A 16,683-nucleotide genomic window follows, 5' to 3' on the forward strand; every position below is an offset into this window, starting at 1 on the left:
TAAAAAAAAAAAAAAAAGGCTTCCTTAAGAAAAATCCATCAGTATAGATTCAGAGTATGCCACTGATTTAACGAAACAAATGTGGAGGTGTTTTTAAAAAATCTTTTCTTTTATTACTGTTGTTGTTAGGTGCTGTCGAGTCGGTTCCAACTCATAGCGACCCTATGTACAACAGAAAGAGACACTGCCTAGTCCTGCGCCATCTTCACAATTGTTGCTGCGTTTGAGCCCACTGTTGCAGCCACCATTTCAATTCATCTTGTTGAGGGTCTTCCTCTTTTTCTCTGACCCTCTACTTTACCAAGCATGATGTCCTTCTCCAGGGACTGGTCCTTTCTGACAACATGTCCAAAGTATGTAAGACGAAGCCTCACCATCCTCCCTTCGAAGGAGCCTTTTATTCCTACACTAGGACAATGATTAGAGTTAAATTAGTGTAGATGAACTTCAAAATACAGACAATATGGCCTTTTCCTCCTTTGTAAATAGCTGGCACAAAGCAACTTAGAATGAACCTGGACTCTTAATTTTATTCCAGTCCTAGATCAAACTAATATGAGGGAGAAAATGCACTCATTCAGCACTTATTAAGTACCTACTAAATGCTAGTGGGCACTATTATGCCACAGGGGAAATGTCCAAAGCAGGCCACAACCACCCTAACCTTCCAGGAATACAGAATTCATCTAAAATCCACAAACAAGATCAAAAGTTACGTTAAGAGGTCCATTTCCAAAACTGCCGTTTTGACTTTTTACCTAATCTGCCTTTCTTCAGAGCATGTTTAACTGGCTCAAAAACAGGGGCTGCTTTTCAATATATATTAGGAGCGAAGTTAGACTACAGATGAGACAAAGCAGAAGTAAATTCTTTTAAATGTAATTTTGACTCTAGAAGTATCAAGACAAGAATAGCTCCCAGCAAACAACAGCTTGAGATCTGTGAGTCTTGTTAGACAGTGCTTGCTGCAGGAAAGCACTGGAGCAATAACCAACTTCCTCCCAGTCCAATTAGAAGAAAGTCCCTCAGGAGGCTCAAACCCTTCCCAGCCCTATTCTTGCTCATTAACACTGGGTCTGTAACACAAGGCACCCTCACCTATTGTACATACCCTCTGGGGCAACATGGTCTGTCTCAGTCAGTTTGTTCTACTCTAGCATCCTCAGATCCAAACTGCTCAACTTCAATTGATCCCTGCTGGTCTAAAAACTCTCAGTCTGCTCCTTATTTTCTAAGTTCCCAGAGTAATCCTTTACAAAATCCAGACAACTATGCAAGTCCTCCTGGATTTCCAGAGTCTGAGAAAACTAAGCACTAATTGAGAAGAGAATAGTGCTAATGACTGACCACTCCTTAAAATTATTCCAGACAAAAACGAGCTGTCCCATCAGCACCAATGACCTAATCTATAACTAACAACACGAATTTCTCTCTTCCTGCATATCAGTATGCAACCCACTGTACTGATGCCTTAGTTAACATTACAATGAGACCTCACTTTTCTAAACCACCAAGGGGTAGAGAGAAAGCTGACTTTGAGTTTAGATTACCACTTTTGACTAAAGAAAAAGGCACTTAGCTGGGAAGCAGTAGTTTATATCTCTGTGTGTGTGTTTTAATAAAGGCACATACCTGATATCCTGGTAAGTTTGTAGTGACTATATGAGCAACCAGCAAGAGTACAAAATCAGCCTCCATCATAAGGGGAATGGCAACTTCCACTGCCAATGCAGAGACCATGAAAATAAAATCTGAAATGTACTCGTCTCCATATCTACCAAAAGCTGACCCATCCTTCTAATACTCAATTCCCTGATCACTCTCAAGCCACAGATGACCCACACCTTCTGAATGGCATTTCCTGAACACTCCAAGGGCAGTGACCACACATGCACTGGGGTAGTAATTTGAGTGTTTTCACTCTCAACTGGAGTTAATATTTCTGGTTCCCCCAATAACACCCAGCACAGCTTATCATACAAAGGAGGCACCCAGAAAATGCTGGTGATCTATCAGAATGACTTTGGAAAGGACTCTATTGACTTGACACTCAAATTGAGAACATGGCAAAAGACTCACAAAAACAGGTTACTTATGGGTTTGGTGCACTGGGAGGAATGATTACCTACCATCTGGGGTTTTCTTATCCCCTTGTTTTATTCCTCCTGTTCCTTTAGGCAAATTGGGTAAATCTGACTTAAACCAGGATACAAAAACTGTTTAGCAATACCTTATGAAAAGTTTTTTTTGAAAAATTGTGCTTAGATGAAGCTTTACAGAGCAAATTGGCTTCTCATTAAACAATTAACACACATATTGTTTCGTGACATTGGTTGCCGACCTCATCACATGTCAAACTCTTCCCTTCTAAACCCTGGGTTCCCCATTTCCACTTGTGCAGCTTTCCTGTCCCTTCCTGCCTTCTTGTCCTTGCCCCTGGGCTGGTGTGCCCATTTAGTCTCATATACATAGTTGAGCAGCGTGTATTACTGTTTGTTTTATGGGCCTGTCAAATCTTTGGCTGAAGGGTGAAGCTCAGGAGTGATTTCAGTACTGAGTTAAAAGGGTGTTCGAGGGCCATACTTTGGGGTTTCTCCAGTCTCTGTCAGACCAGTAAGTCTGGTCTTTTTTTTGAGTTTGAACTTTGTTTTACATTTTTCTCTAGCTCTATCTGGGACTCTCTTGAAAATATCTTTGGTTTTATTTTTCTGTAAACACACTAGAAAAGGTTCACAAAAAAGGACTCTAAACATGTTTAAATGATTTACTTTAAAGGAAAAATTGTTTTAAAAAAGCAGCATTTTTAAAGGGCAGCAGCTGTTGGATTCCACCTTCTCCTCCTCCTAGCGCATTCAGAGTAACTCTTCACAGTGTGAGATGTGTGCCCCTCCTCCCCCTCTCCACCCCCCAGGGGTGCTCTGCACAGACCAGATTCCACTCCGCTCACAGCCAGCCAACGGCTGGGCTCCAGCCTCTGGGGGTGGAGATGAGGCACAGCAGCGCTGACAAGCCCTCACCAGCAGCAGTGATGCAGAGCGCCGGAATAAACTCTGCAGCAGCTTCTCACGGTTGACAGGATGAGGCACAAGCTGTTTTCTCACATCCTCTCCCTCTTAAGGTTACAACAAACCAGCCTCTGATCCAATTAAAATCCCTATAGTTTATGTTTTCTTGAAGAAGGACAAAGCAAAGATGACCTGTGCTTGCTGGGAACATAACCAGCCATGTATGGTCTTGGCTGATAAATGAAGAGTTAAAAAAGATTAAAAATTTAAGTCATGACTGCCATGAAATTGTTTATTCATGGTAAGGTGTTTCAGGCAGTTACAGCTGTACAACAGTAAATTGTTAACAACCGTTTCCTGAAGAAAAATTTCCATTATAGATCACAAATAAGACAAAGAGCAGAGTGCAATGTTGCAGGGAGATCATCGTTCCAACTGATAGAAGATATGTTAGATGCAAGTTAAGAGGGCCTACCCTTTCCTGAAACCAGTCTCAAGAAAAATTATACTTTGCGGAGGATGACATTTACTCTAATTGTTGCATCTAATTAAAATTAAGGTAATTAAAAAAATTTCAAATGCGCTTTAAATTTGATGCAGTGCATAATTAAAAATCAGATTTTAAAAAATATCATTAGGGCAGTTGGGTGAAGGTTGGCATACGAGAGGGAAAAAACAGAACAGATTAGATCTCAGAAAACAGGAGGGATATGGCAGTCTGTCAAAGTTATTATAGGGGGATTTCTTTTGTTTCCCTTTTTAAAGACCAGAACTTAACAACTTTGAACATCTGTGCCCTTGCCTTCTCCAAGTATGCTGATGTTGTACAGCATTTCTTGTGTCAGTCTTCTCCCCAGCAGGAACCAAGCTGGTGAATCAGCAAAATGTCAGTATCTTCGGAAAGCTGCTACTATTATTTTGAGTTAGCAGCAGTGGAAAAAAAGAATGAATGCCGTGTTTTCAGAAATAAACTAGGTAATCTGTGTACTAATACACATGGTAAAAGGCGACTATGTAACTCTATCAGGGATGTAGTAAATTCCAAAGGGAAAAGACTCTTCAGAGCTCAATGTGCTCTAGAAAGAACACTGGACCGGAAATCAGGAAACTGGAGTGCTAACCTAACTTTGCCATCAGTTAGCTGTCCAATATCACAGACTCATTGATCAATCAATAAGGTTCTGGGTTAAGTCATCTCTAAGGTCTGTCAGATTGTGAAAATCTACCATTCTGTAGGTGAATTGAAATGTGAAATCACAACAAGAACTTTTAGTCACTAAACCCTCAAGGGTTAGTATCTTGAATAGGGCCAGTCATACAGTAGATACCCAAGATACCCAATATATATTTACTGACTGATGCTGCTTGAGGACTCAGACCAGCCTTTGGTTGTTCTGGGCCTAGCAGTGTCTGGCACATAATGAGCACTCAAAGAATGTCTACTGAATGAATTCATGACAGCTTATACCAAGCTCACTCGGAAACAAGAGAGGGTTCTCGTACAACCCAGAGCCCCACAGTGAACCCTGGGGAACACAGTCATCAATAATCTGGGGACTTGCAGAGCAATTCTTAATAATGTCTAACATTATATGAAGTATCAGAAACATCTAAAGAACACTCTTTAAGAAGCCTACATTAAAATTATTCACTGATTTATTTCTGCGAGAATTATCAGGCAGGAAAGAATCTAGTCAGACATTCTCTCAGGAGGGAGATTACCAGAAAGATGAAAGTAACATGAAGCAGCAGCAGATTCCCCACGAATATCACTCAAGCAGACTAACTACATTTGTCTCTTACCTTTGGAAATCTGGATTCAAACAAAACAACTACTGAAAGAGAATTTGGTTTAATGAACATAACCTAGTCCACAGGCACATCAAAAAGCTTTTGCAGCAAAAGCTGCTGCACGTCTGACAGCAAAGACAAAGTAGAAAAAGGTTTTGGAAGCCATGATTCAGATTTAGTTACAATTAACGTTTACTAAGTACCTACTCTGTGTCAGGGACTGTGCTCAGCACTTAAACAATCTCCTTTAATCCTCTGAATAATACTGAAAGGCAAAGGTTACTACTCCACTTTTGCAGATGAGAATACTAAGGCTTAGAGGGGCACCAGATTTCACACAAATAATGAGGCTGGGAATCAAATGCAGATTCTCTGTTTAAGTCTAATGCTCATTCAACAAATATCAAATACTACTGTGTACCTAGGCTTTTTTAAAGAATTGGGAACACAGCAGAGGACAAAAGAAATGAAAATCCCTGTCCTCTTGGACATCCTAATGTGCTTTCCACCACGGTTCACTGCCTTCTCTGGTCTCAACTCCACTTGGCCACCTGTTAGCGGAATGATGTCTAGATCAACAGATTCAAGTCCTTTCTGGCCCTGCCTCTATAATGGGCCCCCAAATCCAGATCCTGAAAATGAATGCTGTTAATGTGTGGACCGATTCATCAGGATGTATTCTAGTACTAATAAGAGCAAATAGGACAATTAAGGATTGCCCAGATTTATTAACAGATAAAACTAGGTTTGCAAATGAGTAAAGGGCAGCGTGTGTTTCAGGATGGGAGATAATTAGAATGGAAGGAGAACACCAGAGGTGAGAGTACACATCAGCAGAGACAAACAGGAGATGAGAGTAAACAGTATTTCCTCCAATGTGTCAGCCTTTCTACTGAGGACAGACCTGAAAGGATATCTGTATTATCGTGTCCAAGCAACCCGAGAAGAGACTGCACAGCATTCAGCTCCACCAGAAGGTGGTACAGGTCTGGCATGGTGGCCACCACGTGCATCTCCTGAATGATGTCATTTAGGTCCAGCTCGGATTCCATGAACCTAGGAGGGGAAAACAAGACAGCATCACTGAAAGGAATGTGGCGCTATCAGCACCGAGGAGCAAACAGCAACACAATCCAGACAGAGAGATGATCTGTCAAAGTGTCTACAACAGACCAACCAAGAAGTACACTCATCCAAACATCATACTGTCACACAATTTCCTTGGGAAATCGATTTCCTCATTACAAAAATCAATCTTGGATTCAGATCTCATTATAGGGTTCCTCTTACTCTTGCAGTCACAAGCTGCCTTTTTAGAGGCTCCTGAAGCATTTTGCAGCATTAAATGGTCTGCTCACCAGTCCTGTGGATTAGCTACCATTACCCCTTGGTATGGCAATTCATTCTGTTGTCCAGAACATAGTTATCCTACTAATCCAAAATGAGTTTCTCCTACTCCCCACTTCATATCAAGGGCCAATTATTCTCCTTCCCCCAAAGGAAAACACTTAGATTCTTCTGCCATTCCGAAATACCCTCCCCTCCCTCACTTCCCCTTCAGTGAGATGACTAAGACGCAGGTCCCAAAGTAAAGCAAATATAGTTTGAGGCATACCATAATCACCACCATATCTTATATAGCATGAAACTGCACTCACATTTCCACACCTGAACTTTCCAACAAACCTATACTCAGGCACTGAGAACAGAACTGCTTTGTGTTCACCTCCGCATGCCCTCCCCCCACTCAGGAGTATCTGACATATAAGAAATGCCCGCTAAGCTTTTGATGAACAAAACAGGAAGGTTTGTTCTGAGAAGGAAATGAGCTAGTTCATGTAAAGCAAGTAAATGATACCTGACAGAGAGGAAGTAGTGGTTAAACAGACTCTGGAGCCAGACTGCCTGGGTCTGACCCTGGCTTAGCCACCTACTTAACCTCTCCATGCCTCAGTTTCCTCATCTGTAAACGAGGATAATAATGTTATCTATCTTATAGGTAAAGAGTAAATGAGTAAATATGCATAAGGCACTTAGAACAATCCCTAGCACATAAAAAGCACTATATAAGTATTTGTTCTCATTATTATTACTACTGCTATTGTTATTATTATTATATGTCCGTTGTCCCTTCTAGAATGTAAGTTTAAAGACAGGAATTATATCTTTGTCTCTATATATCCACAGACTCCTGCTAAATTGAATTGAGGCCCTGAAGAAAAGGAACGTAAGCAGGGACTCTTTAAGTCATATACGACTCATCCACTTCCAGAGGTCGAGCGACTGGGCAGAAACCACCTCTCCAGAAAGGTTGGATTATGCAAGTAACGAAACCTGGAGACTGTAAATTCCTTAAAACATGCCTATATTTCAGACAATATCCCTCTCCACTATTTTTCCCCACTACTATTTTTAATCAAACTCTATAGGTCAGTTCTACTCTGTCCTATAATATTTATATATATATTTTTCTGATTACAAAATACTTTTTGTAGACAATTTGGAAAATAAAGACAATTCCTCAAAAAAGCAAACAGAAATCATCCGTAATCCTATTAACCTGAAATAATCATTTATAATAATTTGGTATGGTTAAGTCATTTTGTCAACTCATAGACCTTTTTTTTCCAAAAGTAAGCCTATACAGTATACAGTTCTACATCCAATTGTTATTTTTGTTAACATAGGCTGAACAATGCCCTTTATCATTAAATATTCTTCTCAACAGGGAGCCAATGCCTGACATACTTACTGTCAGTCCTTCTCTTCACGGCAAAACCCCTCACCGAGTACTATTAAGTACAGCACTCTACCCTGCTCAACCAGACAGACATAGCTTCAGAATCCTTCTCAACACAGTGTTCCAGGAGGAGACTACCAATCAATCACCAAGCGGGTGTGGGAGATGCACCTTATCTGCAACGCCCGTTCTAAATCATAAATTTTAAATAATTACATAGTATCCCCCTGGTGTGGAGGTACCATAATATATTTAACCAAACCTCCTTTGTCAGACATTCAGATGTTTTCCACTTTTCCGCCATAACAAATAACACGAAAATGCATGTACTCATTATTACTGTGTTAGGATAATTCCCAGGAAAGACAGTGCCAACTCAAACAGTATGTACATCTTACCAGATTTAGATACATTTTGCCAGGAAGGTATGGTTAAACCATTGCCCTGGAATAGATTCCGACTCATAGCGACCCTATAGGACAGAGAAGAACTGCCCTATAGGTTTTCCAAGGAGCAGCTGGTAGATTTGAACTGCTGACCTTTTGGTTAGCAGTTGAGCATTTAACTACTGCACTAACAGGGTACCAACAGTATAAAAAGTGCCTGTTTCCTCTCACCTGCTTTACAAGTAGTAGTATTTAAAATCTCCTCCAATTTGAGATGGGAAATATAAGTTACTTTTTATTTTGCATTTTGATACAAAGATGGCTAAAATATTTTTAATGTTACCGACTATTTGTGCTTCTTCTTTGTCCATTTTTGTATCAGGTTGGTGGTATCCTACAGGGCTCTACCCTTAAGGCTGTTTAGAACAACTGTTTCATTTTGTTGTTATTTCTAAACAATGGCTTGTGTGAAGATATACAGAAGGAAACTTAATGTCATAGAACACAAAGCTTAAGGAGCTTAAAGTGAACACACCAGCCGGGAGAATCAATTCACAAAGTTCCTGACAGGTAATAATGATGGTACAAATCTAACAGAAGGAAAATCACCTGGGATTCACATAAAGAACTGCACTGAACTATAAAAAACAAGTGCAAAAGTATGGGATGGGAAACATACAGTTCAGTTAGAGCCCACGTGTAGAAAGGATTTGATGGTTTTAGTCAACTGCAACTGCAATACAAATCAGAACCATAAAATAGTTCTGCCAGGACAGAGACTGTTTCTTATTCATTTCAGGACGCCCAGCACCTGGCATACTCCCTGGTCCACCACAGAAACTCGGCAGATGCCTGCCAAATGAAGGAACAGAGGCAAGTAGCTGCCGAAAATGTTTCTGTGGCTGCTTAAAAGAAGTATGATATAGAATTATCAAGTGATCCATGCTGATGGGATGACCCCAAAAGTTTGTGACCTGTTATGGGAACTCTACCTTAGGAGGGATAGGGAAACCAATTCAGGAAAGCAACCGAGATTACAAGGAGTCTAGATATCCTCTTATCTAATTGGCTGAAATTCTTTCTCATTCTAAGTTGAAATCTCTTAAGTCAGAGCTGCCAAATGATGGGGTAGGTTTCTTTGGAAGGTTAGATCCTTGTCACTGGAGGTAGGCAATAAAGGAGGATATAAAAAAAAGTCAAGAATTAGATGGGAGAACAGACTATACCTTTAGGCTCCCTTTAACTTTGAGATTATTCTCCCAAATATGTGGTCTTAATCCGACGTTTTTAAATTTAGCAAATCATAAAATTATCAAAACAAAACAAACTGCCAGCAGGGAAAGATCACAAAAATACCCACAAGAGTCTTGTGGACTCAAAAACAAGGCTGACGTGGGTCACACTCCCAGCCACACTATTTACTGGCTGTGTAATCACAGGCAGTGTATCAACAAATACTAATTGGGCACACACTAGGTACCAGTCACTGTGCTAGGTACTGAGGATATAATACCAAAACCAAACCCGCTGCCATGGAGTCGATTCCAACTCAGAGCGACCCTACAGAACAGAGCAGAACTGCCCCATAGCAATTCCAAGGAGCAGTTGGTGGATTCAAACTGCTGACCTTTTGGTTAGCAGCTAAGCTCTTAATCACTGTGCCACCAGGGCTCCAAGGATATAATAGATAACAAAATAGTCCCAGTTGCTGGCATCATGGAGTTCCAAGCCTACAGGAATACAATCTATGACATGCAATTAATTGTAAGGATGCCCAGTACTGCCCAATAGAAATGTCATGGGAACACAGAGCCCGGGGTCCCAACCTGGTCAAAGGAGTTCTAAGCCTGAGTTTCCTTATCTTACTATCTGAATTATAGTAAGGATTAAAAGAGATAATAAATATAATGTGCCTAACAATGCTCGTCACATAGTAGGTGCTCAATGAATTTAGATACCCTCAAGTGTGTTATGCTGTAACCAAAAAAAAAAAAAACCTTTTTTGTTGAAAAGTATATGCCTACTTCCATTAAGTACACATTTACTTTTTGCAGAGGGCTATCTTCAGGGATGAGGCAACCCTCAGCAAGAGATGACTCACAGCTGGGGGAAAGGATCAAGTTAGAGAGCAATGTGAAAGCAATAGAGCAACATATTAAAACAGTAACCCAGGCTGAGATGGGGTCATCAATTCTCTCTGGCATGATGGAGAATATTCTGCTAGCCTGCCCATGTACATTTGCTTCAAACCAGCAGGATGTTCTCCTTTAACCACAAAGGGAATTAGCAAGTGCCCAGCGAAGTTCAATAACGGCAGAAAAGCAATAGAAACCGATGAATTCTAACACAGTGGCATACCTAGGGTATTGTACCAGCCCTAGAAGCGTAGCACCACTGGGCAGTTTCTATTAACCTGGTACAGTCCAACATCCTTCCTCAAGCACAGTAACGTGTTAATTAAAAGATTAATGAGCTTGACTTGTATTTTTAAGCTGATTACTATGGTGAATTTATCTAAAAGAGAGGTGTCAGATGGTTGGACAGAGGCGCAATTTCAGAGCTTACCATAGGTACCATTTTCCCTAGATACGCCGTTGGCCATACTGAGGTAATAGAAACTGCTCAGTGGCATCACATACCCAGGGTCAGTGCAATACCTGCCATACCCTAGTTATGCCTCTGGCAACCACAAAACCAGCAATCACTGCCCGGGCTCTGGGCTGACTAGGAGAATAACATGGCTCTCCCTCACCCAACTAAATCAGCAGTTCTCAAAGCACGGTCCTATGGAGGTGGCTCAAAATCCTTTTGGAGGCCTGCAAGATCAAAACTATTTTTGTAATAATACCAAGACATCATTTGCTGTTTCCACTCTCATTCTCTCAAGAGTATACAGTGAGGTTTCTAGAGAGCTACACATGTGATGGTATCATTGCCCTGATGGCTAATGGAATGTGTGCCTGTGTATTCCTGTGTTTTCTAGAATTTTCTAAAATAAGCTCTTTGGGGTACTCAATTTAAGAGTGCAAAGGCGTCCTGAGACCAAAAAGCTAAACTAAATAACTCTGTCCCTGCAGAAAAGAAGAACTAGTAAAGGATTTACTAGGGAAACAGCACATTCAACTCAATGAGATGTCTGGGGGAAAAGATCACACGGTGCAAAGTGGAGGCTGCATAAGGAGAATTGTCAATTGAATCTGAAACGCAGCTAAATGAAGAGAGGCATTTTGGGTATGCAATCAAAATGACAATTGCATATATGGGAAAATAAATTTGAATGTTTCTGATCTCGACTGGAAAGTTTCATTCAAATATGCTCTAGCAATTTTCATCTTAATCGCACCTTGCCGGTCTAGAGAATTATGAAAGACACTGCGCCAGTAAGAATTCAAGAGCTCAAGGTTAAAACACAGCGTAGTTTCCAAACTGCCTTTTGGCATGAAAAAGAAAAAAAAAAAAAAAGGTTCTTCATGCATGATTTCAATTTTCAAACGTTCAGATGTTTAAACACTAAAATAGTACATAAATTTTGACTGAATGGAAAACACTTTTAAAAAACATAAATAAAGTATCAATTTTCTTAAAACTAGTTGGTGAACGGTAACACTAGAGCATCAGCAGTACAGAAGAGGTAGATGGTAAACATAACTTGCAGAAACTCATTATTCTAAATTGACAGAAGTACACCTACCAAGTGGACAAAAGGCAATATTATAAATTGGATTTCTAAAATTTCCAGTGTTATCAACCTACGATCTAACGTTCTCATATATAACACATCCTTAGGTTCTGAGGGTGAGGATGTAACAAACACGTCATCAGCTATATAAGATCTCTCATGTTTACTGAGCACCTACAGCATGGCAGGTACAGAGACAAATAAGACGCAGTCCATCTCCTAAAAGGAACAGAATCTAATGCAGTAAAGAAATAACAATAAAACAAATAGCAAAGTGTTAAAGATCAATCACATCATTGTGGGCAAGGATGTAGCTGCTGGTAGGGAAATAAAAGGACACAGTGGGAAATTTGGTAGTAGCTACCAAATGTTTAAAACGTACACACCTTTCAATCCAGGAATTCAGCATTTAGGTATCGATCCTATAGAAATAGATATACATGAAGACACCTGTACAAGAAGGTTTATTGTAGCATTGCGTATAAAAATTAACATTTAAAACAACCAAATGTCCATCAATAGAAAAACAGCTAAATAAATCATGGTATATCCAAACCATGAAGTACTATGCACCAGTCAAAAAGCATGAGGTAGATATGCATGCACTAACATGCAAAGATCTCCTGTAACTGTTATGTGGTCAAAGAAACTGAGGTGCAGCATGATTTATGTAGATAAAATATGTTAGCATATATGCATATGTAAATAAGCATATAGAAAATGATATGTAAATTAGCATGCACAAACGATCTAAAAGGATCCTCACAGAATCGTTCACAGGAGTTACCTCTAGGGAGGGGAACGCAAAAGGGGTCAGTGCAGTGAAGGAAAACTTGCTTTTTACTCTAATTATGCACTGCTGGTATTTTTTACAATGACAATCTATTTATGTATTATTTGTGTAATTACACACACACACACACACACACACACACACAGTGCAATGTGACAGGTGCTATCGTACGGTGAAGGCAGGGCTTCCAACCGGTTTGAACCCCTGCCGAGAATATGTATTTCTAACAAGTTTCTGGCTGAGAATTTGTATTTCCACTCCAGATATACTGAATCAGAATCTGCATTTTAATAAGATCCCCAGGTGATTCTTATGTATAACTTCCTGGGAACTTGTTAGAAATACAGATTCTCAGCAGGGGTTCTAACCAGACCAAACATGTTCGAAGCCCTGGGTGAAGGTCAGCACAAAACCTGATAGGACGCTGGTGCTGAGCAAGCTGAACTGTGATCTAGCTACTCCTACTGTGAAGGGGGCTGTGACCCCAGGTCCAGTGCCTAGTTTCTCCTGGCTCCTCAGCCACAGTACAGGGAGAACACAGTGAGCCACAGTACAGGGAGAACACAGGGGACTGCACTGGTCTCACAACATTTCTGTGAAGACTGGATCCTCTATGCCCTATGGGACCTCTGTGCCTCTGTTCACACTATTCACATTGCCTGACATGTCTTTCTGTGTCCTTTTCTGCCCATTAAAATCAGAACCACTTGTCAAATCCTAGCTTAAATACCACCTCTTCTGTGAAGCCCTCAATAGCCCAACTTGGTATTCTCCGTTTCTTCCTCTATGTCCCATAGCATTCGGCTTGTATCTCTTTTAAGGTGTACATTTCCTTCTACCTTGCATTCACAGTGGAGATCCCTAGTAACCTATAAACTTGAGTGAACAGTGTATTATTCAACTCTTAATTGCCTAGGGGCTGTGGGCATATTAAAATTCATTAAAAGTGTATGTCCTAGGAAGGAGAAATATAAGGAGGGAAGGTAAAGATTTAGGACATTAAGATCTGTATAAATACGAAGATCCCTTTAGTTAGGATTCAAGACTGACTAAAAGATACCAGATTCCTCAATATAGCAATTCACAGTGCACCGAGGTGCTAGTGTAATAACAATCATATTAACTACCATTTCATGAGCACCTACTGTGTACCAGGTGCGGGGCAAAACACTCAAATATTCTCATTTGATCTTCATAACAACCCAGTGAGGAAGGTATTATTTCCTTATACAGATAAGAAACATGAGGCTAAGAAGGAAAGCGACTTATTCAAGGTCATGTGGAAGTCACATCCATCTACCTCCAAAGCTTCTGACATCTTCTTAATAGTAAAGTTATCACAAATGGTAGCCATGGTCAGTTTTGAGCTTTGAGAAAAATAGTGCAAGAGTTAACATAGCAGGCCTGATCTGTAGAGGGGTCTGCCTGTAGGGCTGGCGCTTGGCTGGCATCTGGGAATTTTGCTTTTGAAATGTTCCCTAAGTGATAAGGTTGCTTTGCCCACCTAGGGCACTGAACATCTGCTTTCCTTCGGGGAGTCTGGATTTTGGTAGGTGTGGCTGGCAGAGAATGCCTATATGACCAGCCTCCAATAAAAACTCTGGACTCTGGGTCTTAAATGGGTTTCCCTAACCCACTGAAACCACTGCACACGTGTTGATGCATTTCACTGCTCGAGAAAGAAGCATGTCTGTCGACCTATTCACTGGGAGGGAGAAAACATAGGAAGCCTGTGCATGGATTTCTCCAGACTCTGCCTGATGTATCTTTTTCCCTTGCTGATCCTGTTGTGTATCCTTCTGCTGTAATAAACCATAGCCTTGAGCACCACTGCCTCTAGTCCTATGAGTCCTTCTAGTGATTTCCTGAACATGTGGATTGTCCTGGGACTCCCAAAATAAATCACAAAAGCCAAGGCAAACAAAACACACAAATAAAAACCAAAGCCACCTCAGAGGAGAAAGGATGTATATGCATCAGCAAAACAGGGCCTTACTTCTCTGGATTGTCTGGAAACTTAATCCGCAACTCTTGGTTTTTGTACGATCTCTTTTCAAATGTGAGGATCATTTTCTTCACTGAGCTTTCATCCAGTGGTTCCTCCTGGTACAAAGGGACAAATGCAACAACTTCAGTCCACAGGGATTTTTCGTTTACTATCACCACTTTTTTCCTGTGTTCCTCATTGGGCTTCTATGTTCCACCACACTCTGCCATTTACCTCTCTGGTTTAAACATACAGTCCACACTTTGTCTCTCCCACTAGAATGAGGGCTAAGAGTCTACGCCATATGCTCTTTTGTATTTTTCTGCACGTCTCACATAATGCCCAGTATCTACAGCAAAGTAAATTCGTAAGGAGTTAAAGACTCATTAATTCAACAAATATTCTTGAGCACACAGTATGGCATACAGTAAGCAACAATGTTCAACACTGTATAATGTTTATCTTGTCCTTCTCCTTTGTTGTGTAGATAAGACTCAGGTTAAGAAGAACTTGTTCAGTCAGTGATAGGGCCAGCGATAGGGCCTCTTGGTCTTTCTCCCACACCAGGGACTGGTCCACAGGCCACATCGGACCTACTACCTATTCTTGTATAGCTCATGAGTTAAGAATGGTTGTTTGTTAGCTATAGTCGCTACTTTGCATTTCTTACACATTACTGTGTCTAGTCCTCACTAGCTGCTAAGAAGAGAATCAGACAAGTATGTGGAATGCTGACATAACATCAAGAATTTAGTATTCTTGCCCAGAGGAAGCATAAAAAAGCAAGACTATACAGAGTTTTCTTACTTCATACAGTGGAATAATACCTACAAAGGTAAATAAAGTGAACTTTTTGAAAACGGAACCATTTCCCCCCCAAATCTACACATTTCAGAAATGTTTTATCTTCAGTTTCCTTTCCAGTTTGAATTAACATGCTATAATGCACTCTGCCTCTCTAACACTCTCCCAATTCCCAGCTTCACAGCTTTGTAGTCATTGACCATAACTCACACCTGAATGCAATAAAGAAACTGCTATTACAAGAACCTGAAATGGATCCTTCTGGAAAACACTGTATCATCCCATAATTTTGTAACTATTCAAAAATGTTAGCTATTATTTTATTGTTAAATTTTTATTTTCATATATTGGGTTTTAAGTGGGAGACACCTATAAACTCATTTTGGGCATGACGTAGTTTTTTAGATTACATCAATGACTCCTGGGTCTTGAGGTACTCTGCTGGTCTCGCATCCCCTCCCCAGAGTGTACAGTTTAAAGAGAGGCTCCCTAACATGTAAAAACTGAAGTCAGTGTCCTGGATCAGTCAGGACTCAGAACGCAGCTTCACTACTAACTGGCCATGTGGCAATGTTACTTTCCTGAATATATTCTTCAAACCCTCTAAGTCCAATTGATTCTACCTCCAAAGTCTTTCCTGAATTTATCCACTTGGCACTTAAAATTACAAATCCTTCACATGGCCTATAAGGAAGATGTTGCCCAACCTCAAACTGGGGCGTATATCCCTGTTGCTGAGCTATGCCTACTTGTTCACAGTGCCTGGCACACAGCAGGCACACAGTGAAAACCTGTAGGTAGGAAGGTAGACAGGAAAGGAGGTAGGGAGGAAGGAAGATGTTATCTTTCAAGATCACAGAGAGACCTAAAGAAATGATATACATTAAATTGTTTTGTAAACTATATGATAATTATATTATATTAACGTAAGCTGTTACTGTTATTACTAGCAACAGGCACATTGTACCCCACATACCAGTAGACTTTAATTAAAATAATCTAAATTTCTAGGAATGGGTTAAATCGCTTTTAAATGACCTCAATATCCACTGCTTTTACTTCCCTTAGCTAACATCTTGTCTACCCTATAGATAAACTATATTAATGTTAATACAGCTCTCATGGGATTTCCAAAGTCCTCATCTCTCCAGGGTTTGGCCTTCCCTCCTTTAATTTCTCTCCAACACTGGGGGAAAACTGAATTATCAGTCTTACTCATTGGCCACAGCAGTATCTCCAATAGCTCAACTTCAGAACCCAGAGGTAGATTTCAGAAAGATGAAAGCTGGTGATGTAGCACAAAAAGGACAATAATATTTTACAAGTTCACGTAACTTTACAGGGGCAACCATCACTTTTTTTCATCAAATGGGACTTTGATAGCAGTGAGGAAATAACTCCTGGACTTGTAGCCTTCCATGTGCCATTTTTACAAAGTGATCTCTTTTTCCCTGTCCCTTAACAGAAGGGCTAGTCCCACATTACATTTCTGTCTCCC

At 40.4% G+C, this 16,683-nt stretch overlaps 1 protein-coding gene across 2 annotated transcripts in view; it reads right to left on the minus strand.

Moving 5' to 3' along the window:
• Nucleotides 1-16,683, minus strand: part of CTNNBL1 (catenin beta like 1) — a 185,394-nt gene that overhangs the window by 127,209 nt on the left and 41,502 nt on the right. For both annotated transcript variants that reach the window (XM_004370355.2, XM_023724756.1), the window contains exons 3-4: nucleotides 14,391-14,497; nucleotides 5,713-5,852 (exon numbers count right to left, since the gene is read on the minus strand). In XM_004370355.2, the coding sequence (XP_004370412.1) occupies nucleotides 5,713-5,852; nucleotides 14,391-14,497 (247 nt within the window). The remainder of the gene's footprint in view (nucleotides 1-5,712; nucleotides 5,853-14,390; nucleotides 14,498-16,683) is intronic.

The sequence above is a fragment of the Trichechus manatus genome, unplaced genomic scaffold, assembly GCF_000243295.1.
Source record: "Trichechus manatus latirostris isolate Lorelei unplaced genomic scaffold, TriManLat1.0 scaffold00008, whole genome shotgun sequence".
NCBI classification, from domain to species: Eukaryota; Metazoa; Chordata; class Mammalia; order Sirenia; family Trichechidae; genus Trichechus; species Trichechus manatus.